The sequence below is a fragment of the Callospermophilus lateralis genome, chromosome 4, assembly GCF_048772815.1.
Source record: "Callospermophilus lateralis isolate mCalLat2 chromosome 4, mCalLat2.hap1, whole genome shotgun sequence".
Classification (NCBI taxonomy): domain Eukaryota; kingdom Metazoa; phylum Chordata; class Mammalia; order Rodentia; family Sciuridae; genus Callospermophilus; species Callospermophilus lateralis.
In genome coordinates, this window is record NC_135308.1 from 91,956,357 (window position 1) to 91,966,686 (window position 10,330).

At 40.4% G+C, this 10,330-nt stretch overlaps 1 protein-coding gene across 2 annotated transcripts in view; it reads right to left on the minus strand.

The window, feature by feature from the left end:
* Kras (KRAS proto-oncogene, GTPase) overlaps positions 1 to 6,287 on the minus strand; it is a 38,062-nt gene extending 31,775 nt beyond the window's left edge. Inside the window, exons 1-2 of one of the 2 annotated variants that reach the window (XM_076854221.1) lie at positions 6,157 to 6,287; positions 2,282 to 2,403 (exon numbers count right to left, since the gene is read on the minus strand). In XM_076854221.1, coding sequence (XP_076710336.1) covers positions 2,282 to 2,392 — 111 coding nt within the window. In that variant the 5' untranslated portion in view covers positions 2,393 to 2,403; positions 6,157 to 6,287. Of the gene's footprint in view, positions 1 to 2,281; positions 2,404 to 6,143 lie in introns of both variants that reach the window. The other variant, XM_076854222.1, reaches the window with a different exon arrangement.
* Between the last annotated feature and the right edge of the window lie 4,043 nt (positions 6,288 to 10,330).

Here is a 10,330-nt window from a genome sequence, read left to right on the forward strand (position 1 = left end):
TTTTAACATTTTAAAATAACATGGAACAGCATTTTTATTCAATCAACTCTCCATTAAATTACTGAGTTTTCTTGTTTTTCTTACAGTTGTACTAACTACACCAAGAACTTACTGTGTTATTTCCTCTGAAACTCACTGTAACCTGGGAGATAAAATGATCATCTCAGATACCTTCCCCAGGTGGCTCAGCTAGGTGAGGGAATGTCAGTTTCAAAGTTCACAGGTAATCAATGCTTCCCAGAATCAAGTGTTCTGGCCTGGCAGAAATCATAATTAGAGTTAAATTTATAAACTGTTTCTATCTTACACACAACACATTAACGGTGAGCATTTTAACTTTTTTTTTTTTCGGGGGGGTGGGAGGGTGGTTATTAGGAATTGAATCCAGAGGTGCTTAACCACTGAGTTATATCCCCAGCCTCTTTATATTTTATTTTGAGACAGGATCTCAGTAAGTTGCTTTACACCTCACTAAATTGCTAAGGCTGGCTCTGAACTTGAGATCTGCCTCAGCCTCCCAAATTGCTGGCATTACAGGTGTGTGCCACTATGCCCAAGTGCATTTTAACAATTTTGACAAAAAATTTCTTAGCCTATTTTATCTCATTCATACATTTATGATCTCTTACATTCATACAGGAGAAAGAGTGTAATGTACTTTCTCAGATTTTCAGGGATAATGGAAAGCAGCTCTGCTAAAATCATCTTTAGTATCCTGGAAAACTTCCATGCTTAACCTTCACTCTCTTAAAACTTCCTTTTACTTCTGATTTAAATAGTATCTTAAATGGTAGATATGCCAATTGACCTTGGATTTGGAACAGACTGAAATTAGTAACCTATTCCATCTTCTTCTTCAAAAAAAAACCCCAAAACTATAGTAGCATTGAACTGACTTGTCAAAATACTTAGAGACTATTACATAGGAGGTCCACTTCAATTACACTGTTACCCTTTACTAATGGAAATTCTTAAACATAAAAGCCAAATAAAAGTGGCTTCTGTTTAAAAGCAAATTTTTGGAAATAAGCATAATTTCTCCTTTTTTTGAACTACCAAAAATATTTGGCATTTCATTATGAACAGTATCTAATTAATCTTGAAAGTAACTGAATAAATATTCTCCTAAGACTATCAATGCCCTTAGAATCCATCTCAGTGCAGTGTTTCTTCAAGACATTACATAGCACAAACTTTATTAAAGCATTTTGACCTGTTCTTGATCTACAATCTGGAACTTGGAAAAAGATCTAGAAAATACTTCAGAACCATTTTTTTTTTTTTAAATTAGAACAAGAATAAAAGTTGAGATTAGGATTGTTTAACCTAGGGTAAAGATGCCTAAGAAATCATCTAATGATAGTAGGCTATTTAAAAGACAAGGTGATGTTTTTATTCCCACCTTCCTGTTACATTAAACATGAAACTTTAGATTAAGATTATATCCAAAATATGCTAACAGTTATCTTCTGAAATGAGTTAACAAAGACAATCATGGAATATCCCCTCCTGCATGTCTCTGGGATTAAATAAATCCTTATCTGCTTAGGATAATTTAACTCTAGTTTTGCCAGAAGACAGTGGGAAATAATACCTGATTTCTCAGGGTATTTTCCCACCAAGTCTTTATTCTTTCATTTTGCTGTTGGTAAATTTTCAAAAAAACTAAAAATCTCTGAAAATAATCCTAAAACGTTTGATAAATGAACTGTATATTAAAACAGTCTAACATTTCCTTGAGTAAATTTAAAAAGTACTGCAAAGTAAAGGTAAGGATTGGTAGTGGTACCTTTATATAATACCACCTCAGGAAAAGAATGAGTTTTTTAAAAAGCACCAGGTAGCACTAATTAAGTTAAAAAGTATCAACCATCAAATAATCACATTTTACAAGTAAAATTCAATCTAACTTCTACATAACTTTGAAACAAGAAGAAACCTATAAAAATAAAAGTTATATTTAAAAAATGACTTTAAGGGACACATAGAATGTAAATTCACATCTTTAACTTCTCACGAAATTCTCAAACACAATTCCAATCAACATGTACATTAGCTGTCAGAGTGAATATTTTGGACCTTAATATTCTCCACCATAGACTCCCAAGAGAAGCAGGTTATATATAACCCAAAGACATAGGAAATCCAAGGATGTTTCAGGTAATAAATTTCACTATAATTACCCTGTAATAACTACTTACAAAAATGATCAGAGAAACTTCTTTTGGTACCAAACTTGGTCCTACACAAGTAATTTGTATAATATTAAAACAAGGTTTACCTCTATTGTAGGATCATATTCATCCACAAAGTGATTCTGAATTAGCTGTATCGTCAAGGCACTCTTGCCTACGCCACCAGCTCCAACTACCACAAGTTTATATTCAGTCATTTTCAGCAGGCCTTATAATAAAAATAATGAAAATTGACTAAATTAGAATGTGAAGATGCATGGAGGTTAATACTCTATCAAATACTCTATCAATACCTTTTAATACAAACTCACCTTTACACAGAAACTATTCGGAAATTCAATGCTGAAAACTTAAGTTGACTACAGATATGCATTCTAAGGAACTATACTTCATTCACAAACTACCGCATCAACACTTAAGAAAAATGCACACAGAATACATGGCAAGTTTTTTTATTTTATATTCAGAAGGATATTCTGTCTAAACAACTAGACTGCTATTCTGTAGCAACTAATGGTTTTCAAAGGAACATATCCCAATTTTCCTAAGCACAAGTATCTCACATGGTGCTCTATATCCCACTGACACACCAACACAAACTTGCTGACAGCTGTCACCACTTCTATACTAGCTGTATTCCTAGTTGACTGCCTCTAAGTTAGAAGTAGATGAGCCAAGACTGTCTTTGTTGGAGGCAACAGCTATACAAAACTTTTTAATAGCTTCATCAGAATAGTTCTTCTGGATAAGTACCAAAATTACATGGAGTCTAGTGTCAAAGTTAGACTGTGTCATAAGGAAATAAAAATTTGGACACTGAAGCAATATTTGATGACATTTTAATCTTTAAAATATCTGCAGGGAAGAACAAATATAAAAACCAGGAGAATTTTGGATTAACTATTCAGTGCACGTGATCTGATCATCAATCATAATATAAAATCCTCAATGTTAGTGCTGAAAAATAGCACTTTTGAATGAAAAATATGACTGAATATAATTCAGAGATTAAACACTGCTTTCAGCAAGAAAAAAAACTATGAAGATGTAAGGGAATATTTCTCAGTAAACCTGACTTTTACTCTGCTTTTGGTACATCCTCCCTCAACAGGTTCAATAAACTTGACAATTTGTAGAGTTAACAATCACAAGATGAAGATTTTTTTAGTCACATAGTTTAAACTTTTTGAAAAAAACAAATTTTAATCCTCTTTACCTAATATAACATAGTATTATAAATAAGAAGTGAAATGCAGAAAGAATGGCAGTAAATGTAGAATTATTATAAAATAAGTAGTTCCAGATCAATGAATTGTGTATGTTTTAGATAAACACTAAATGATGCAGCATGATATTTAAGAAATACAAAGAATTCTCCAAATAGGCATCATGGAAAAAGAAATGTTTTTTCAAGGCACTAACCTCCTCACCTTACTCCTAATCCCCCTCAGAAAGAGCACCACAGGCTCAAAACTATTCTATCACAGACTTAGAGTACAGTTCCTTTTTCTACTCTGCCCCACCTAACCTTACATGCTGATTTTCTGCAACCACTGATGACAGCTAATACAAATGCATCTTACCGTGTTTGCCCCATGTTTCATTCCAAATGTTGGCCATGGCAAATGGGAGAAATGGGGAGAATCAAATCAAAATGTGGCCTCTAGTTCCCTGCCAACTTCACCTCCCAAAACTGTTTGGACAGCCTACAACAGGAACCTCTGGGTTTCCTACAACTTTTGGGGAGAGGGTCCTAGAAATCAAAACTGCTTTTCACTATCATTCTTTCACAAGTGTCTGGTAGAGTTTTTCAGGCTGTGTGATCACAATAGATTGAATGCAGATGCAGATACGAAAATACAGATGTCTCCCATTAAGGCACATAATTAAACAGATTTGCTGAAGTGTGAAACAATGCCACTCTTCTCACTAATTTTGGTTTTGCTTTGGAAAATTTACTTCTCATAAAAAGTTTATTCATGCTACCAAGTAATGGGCTTATTATTTATACTTCTAAATAAATTAAAACAATTTTTAATTGTTTTTAATTTTTATAATTGTTTATTAATATGGTAAATATTGGTAAACACTAAACAAATCAAATATTTTTGAGAACCTCAATTTTAAAGAATGTAAAGAGGTTAAGATCAAAAGTTTGCTAGTTTAGGATATGCTGAGGATAGATACTGAATTAGAAATTAGCTGTACATGCCCATGTAAGCAAAGTGACACAAGCCTTCTAGTCTACTTGTTTATGTAGTTGGGGGATGGGGGCTTGAATCAGGTTTTTAAAACCAAGTAAAATTTAAATCCACTAGAAGGAGCTGGGTTTCAAAGTAGTCTTACCGAAGAAAGATCTCAGACCAGAAAGGGTTTCCGTACCCCAAGTTTAGAAAAATAGCTAGGGGTGTACCTGGGACTGGAACCCAACAATTTTGTTAAAAAAAAAAAAAAAAAAACTTTTGTTATAAAACTAAACTACCATTAACCTATCATCTCCTACAACCAAGAAGCTATGGATGGCTTGTGGCATTAAGTTTATTTGAAGTCTACAATCTATCACGTGTAGGAGTCAGCATTTTGGATCTTAGTCACTAAGAGTGACACTAATCATACGGTTAATTCTGAGATAAACATTATGAACATACTTTTTCCTTTTAAAATTTCTTTTTAAATGTTTTTCCATTACAAATATAACATGTCACATTATAACAATTAGAAAATCATTATAATGAGTTTAACCCCTTGCTTTGATGGTTATCAAAATGTAACAATGGTGGCTTAGGAATTCAGCTGTAACATGCATTGGCCTTCCAGGATTTCTTTCAGATAGTTAGCTGGCCAAATGCTACAATTAATTCCTCTTTTAAGTTTTAAAAACCGTGTGAACACTATTTAAAAGTATTGTAACTCTTGGGATAGGGAGCAAATTTGTAAGAATGAAGGTAATTAGAAGAGATGGAAGGAAAGGACAAGAAAAGGCAAATTAAACTTCAAGTATTCTTTTAGCTATTGCTGTGTGCAACTCAGCTATCAAGGAAAAAGCTGTTTCTGCTATTTGGGTTTTTTTTTCTTCATGCGTTTTAACTTGACAAAAGCAAAACAGACCTTCTGGGATTAACTTTTTCCTTTTCACTGTGGGTCACAGGCTTTACACATAGGGTGTTGGCCACCTGTTCTTCCACCACCATCTCTACCTCCACCTCCTCCTTTGTGGCCATAGCAATGTCACAGCCCATAAGTGGGGGAGGGGAGCAGTCAGGAACTCGGCGGCAGATGCATTTTTTTCCAAACACAATAACCTCAAACAGTGTTCTCTAAGCACTTTACTATGCTCTTCCCAAACAGACCTCCTCAACGACCCCACACATCCCGCTACGTTGAAAAGGACCTTTACCCGTCCAGTCTGCGCTCAAGGGAGAAGTTTATACCCAGTCGGAGAGATGCTAGATGCAGCAGAGAAGGCGGTAGCGAGGCAGCCCAGCGCTGGGCAGGGAGGAAGAGGTGCGGGAGCGGCTAGGGGGAGAGGGAACGACGACGAGGGGGAGGGGAGGCTGGAGCGCAGCGGGTAACCTCCACCGCACCCGACTGCCCCAAGGGGCAGCCCTCCGGACCGCGAGTTTCTACCCCGCAGCCTCCAGCTGCGGCTCTCGGGGAGGAGGAAGGAAGGGGTTCCCCGTCCAGGAAGCAGCACTAGCGGCGGCTGCCTCTAGCCTCACCCTCCTCAGCCCCGCACCGCCCATTCCTCATTACCCGCGTCGCCGCGTCCCCGCGCCTCCCTCTGCAGACTGCCCCAGCCCTGCCTGCCCACCGGTGCCCAGTGCCCCGCGCCCGCTGCCTGCCCCTCCCGGGACCCCTAATTCATTCACTCGTCGCCGGCCCCACCCGGCGCCGGCGAGGAGGGTCGGGACCCGGTTAGGGGCCCAGGAGGGGCGGTCCGCGCCCTACCTCTCTCCCGCACCTGAGAGCCGCCGAGCCTCTGGCCCCCGCCGCCGCCTTCAGTGCCCGCGCCGCGCTCGCTCCCAGTCCGAAATGGCGGGGGCCGGGAGTACTGGCCGAGCAGCCGCCACTACCGCCGCCGCCGCCGCCGCCGCCACCACCACTGCTGCCTCCGCCGCCGCGGCCGCCGCCTAGGGAAATCGAGCCCCGAGCACACAGATGAGTTCGGGCCGGGCGGCCGCAGAGGGCAGAGCTATCGATGCGTTCCGCGCTCGATTCCTCTTCTGCGGGCGCACGGGAGGGAGCGGCTGAGGGCGGTGTGGGAAGAGCGAGAAGAGGCGGCTGAGAGCGCCGCTGGGGAGGAGAAGGGGGCCGGACCAGGCCTGGCGGGCGGAGGTGGAGCGGGGGCCGGCCAGCGGAGGAAGGAATGGCTGGGTGGCGGAGTGTGGGAGCCGGGGGGCCGGGAGCAAGCCTAGGCGGCGCCTCGGCAGAAGGAGGAGCTGCCAGGCCCACGCGGAGGCCCGCCCCCGGGCTGTCGCCGCAAAGCAGACCCCGAAGCCGCGCACTCCGACCCGCACGACCGCGCGACCCCACCGCGAGACCGTAGCCGGGTGGCTGCACTACTGTTTCGTCTACACTGAGGAGCCAAGAAAATCTCGCCACCCCCAGGGTCAGCCTGCACTTGTGCACATTCATTTACTATCATTTACTGCACGTAAATAAACATGCAGTCACCAAAGGTGGGAGGTGGCTTCGCTGGCCTGGGGAGAGCTTAGGCAGACAATTCCCCAACCCGGGGCTTACTAAGGGCCGCCTGAGTATTATCGGCCACAGAGCTGAGAACCTAGCCCAGGCCCAAACAAACGCGACAAATCTTTCTTCGCTAATCTTGGGATGGGACGGGGGTCTTCTTAATTTTGTTGTTGTTCTTCTGGGTATTTTGAAGCCATCACACGGCCTCTAACCAGGGACCAGGGTGTGTACCCACACCCCCTGGGAGCACAAGCCCAAGGCAATTTTTTTTTTTTTTTTTAAGTAGACATGCCCTGGATAGTATAGACCTGCGGAGAGTCATTCAGGCATTAATTAGAAAGATTAATAAGTTAACATTCAAGAATTTAAGACATTAAACAAGGGGGGGTGGCAATTAAACGTGTTCGTATTACCAGAGTTTGCATTAATAAACTACCTGGAAATTCATTTGGAAGAGTTTTAAAGATTGAGGCCTGGCAAACTAGACCTATACCAAATATGACCACCCATCTCTGCCTCTACTTCCAATTCTATCACTCTAGCCCACATCATAAACCAACAGTGAAACAGTTATTTTAAATCCCGGATATAAAGTTTGCTAACCAAGCCTTTACATCAACTGTCACCCTTTTTTTCTACCCTTGTATGGGCTGCAAGACTTCTTCAAGCCTCCCTCTCCTAGCACCAGGTGGGAGGCAGAAGAGACAAGCTGAAGACAGGGAAGGGAAAAGAATGTGCCTACTCTATGTCAAGTATTTGCTAAATGTTTTGCACATATCATCTTATTTAATTATTACAATAACCTCATGACTTAGAATAATTTTCACTATTTTACAGATGAAGTAAGAAATTTAATTACCTTAAAAGTTGGACAAGTTCAGTTATGGAGCCTTCATGTCAAATCATTCCCACTCTGCTCCCAACTCCCAAGTGCCCCCCATCCCACTTAACATAAAAGCAAAAGTCTTCTCAAAATACTGCATGGATTTTTTTGTTTATGTGATGTGCCCTACCCTCTTATTTTTTCTGAACTCTTAACCTAGTATTCTTCCTTCCATACTACATATTTATACACTAGTTCCTGGCCATTACCTGAAAATATCAGGCAGGTTTTTTCCTCAGGGACTATGCATTTGCTGCCTCTTTGTCACTATATATACACAAAGCCTCCTCTGTCACCTACATAAGTATTTTTCAAATGTGATTTTTTTCTTTGTTTTTAATCATTTGTCAGCTCTCTCTCTCTTTTTTTTTTTAACATTTGTTTTATTTATGTATTTTTGTGTGGTGCTGAGCATGGAATCCAGGGCCTCATAGGTGCTAGGCAACCACTGAGATACAACCCGAGCTGCGAATGAGATCTTTTTTTTAATGATCATCTTTGATACTGGAACACCACACACCCCAAATACTGTCTCTCTTCCTGCTTTATTTTTCTCCACAGCACTCATCACTTTCTAAAATTCTAATGTGTTTAGTTTGCTTTCTAATCGCTCTTGCATTTCTCATACCAGAATGTAAACTCTGCAAGGGCAAGGATTTTTGTCTGTTTTATTTACTGCTAAATTTTCATTGCCTGTGACACTTCTCTAACACAAATATGACACTTAATAAAGATTTATGGAATGTTGAATGAATCTATGTACCTTTCTTCTGAAACATGTGATTCAAAGTCTTTAGAGTGCTTTAAACCACTCAAGTCACTTTCTAATAAACCATACTCTTTGCAGACTAGAAAAGGATCTGTTACATAATAGGTACAATGAATTTTTGTTGAAAGGAATGAATTTGTACCTACTTACAGGTAGGTTGCTTTGTAGCCATTCTTCAGCATAAATCACAGATGTATTGTGTGTATGTGTGTAAGTGACAGTGTTGGGATTGAACCCAGGGCCTTACTTCTATAATAGGCAAGGACTCTACCAAGTGAGCTATATCCCAGCTCTATTTTGTGCAACTTTGAGTATATGGTAAGCTCTCATTTTTCTCTTAGAGCTGCAAATAATGATCTTGTAGTACGTACGTGGTGTTTCATAAACCTTCAGAGGAGTACAACATAAGGGAAAAGCTGTATGTAGCACTTTTATGCTGATTATAAAAGTTCTCACATTAGCAGAAATCTAATCCATCCACATATTCTCAGTTATCATTATGCTCATGATTCCTAAAGTGAGTCTGCATCCCACTGTTTGTGTTATGCACCCTACTGCCCAGCTTTGACCTCATGCTTTTTCTCTTTTCACTACCACAGAAATTTGTACATTCAGTCCTGGGTGTTTTCTCAAAAGCAGCAGACTTCCCCTGCCCCATAACTTTCTCAACACAGAACTTACAAACCGTGGGTCTCGGGAAGTGCTTCCTGAATCACCTGCCATGTTTACAAAAATGCAAGTTCCTAGGCTCCTCATCTAGATATTCCATTTGGTTGGGGTCAGGTGGATCAGAAATCATCATTTTCTTTCTTTCTTTTTTTTTGTATTGGGGATTGAACCCAGGGGCACTCAACCACTGAGCCATATCACCATCCGTTTTTTATTTAGAGACAGGGTCTTGCTAAGTTACTTAAAGCCTCACTAAGTTGCTGAGACTGGCTTTGAACTTGCAATCCTCCTGCTTTAGTCTCCTGAGCCACTGGTATCACAGGTGTGCACCACCATGCCTGGCAGAGATCTTCATTTTTAACAAATCATTTGCTCCCAAACTGGCGATTAATCTGCATATCGACAAACTGTTGCCTAGATACTAAAGATCTTGGTGGCTGCCTTTCTACTGTCTTTTAGGGTTCTTCTTCCTCAAATCTAGAGGCTGCATTGAATGGTCTCTCTGGCTCTCCCCTTCTGTTCTCTCCTCAAGAACAAGCACATAGGCCTAAACTGTGATCACAATGGGAAAAAGAATAGGTAATAACAAGTATAAATGGAATTCTGGGTTTGCTATACAACAAAACTCTAGTTTCTAGCCTCTACTGTTAGACTTTTTTAGAAAGGCAGCTACAAACACACAAACACATGTGAACAACTCTTTCATCTGCTTTATGAAGACCACACTGGCCCTTTCCTTTATGGAATATTCTCTTCTACAATTAAATTAGAATTAAAGTCCAAACAACAGGAATATCCTTTTATGAGGTTGAAATGTCAGGCCAGACTCAGGGTACTGCAAATGCTGAGGATTTATTTTGAAAAATAAATGAGAATACCTTAGAAAATCTTATCATCAGCCAGAAAACTGATGTTTGGTCCAAGCAATTGTACGTTTTGTGATCCAGCACTGAGCTCTGGTACTTCACTTCTCCCCTCTTTAGTAAGTATCTATTTCCTGTAACTCTAGTAATTCTGTTCATGAATCAGCATCTCTCTGCTGCTTTTTTCATATAGTATCTGCTTCTGCTGCTATCTGTGCTTTGTGTCTACTTTCTGTAACCTACATACAGACTCTGTCTG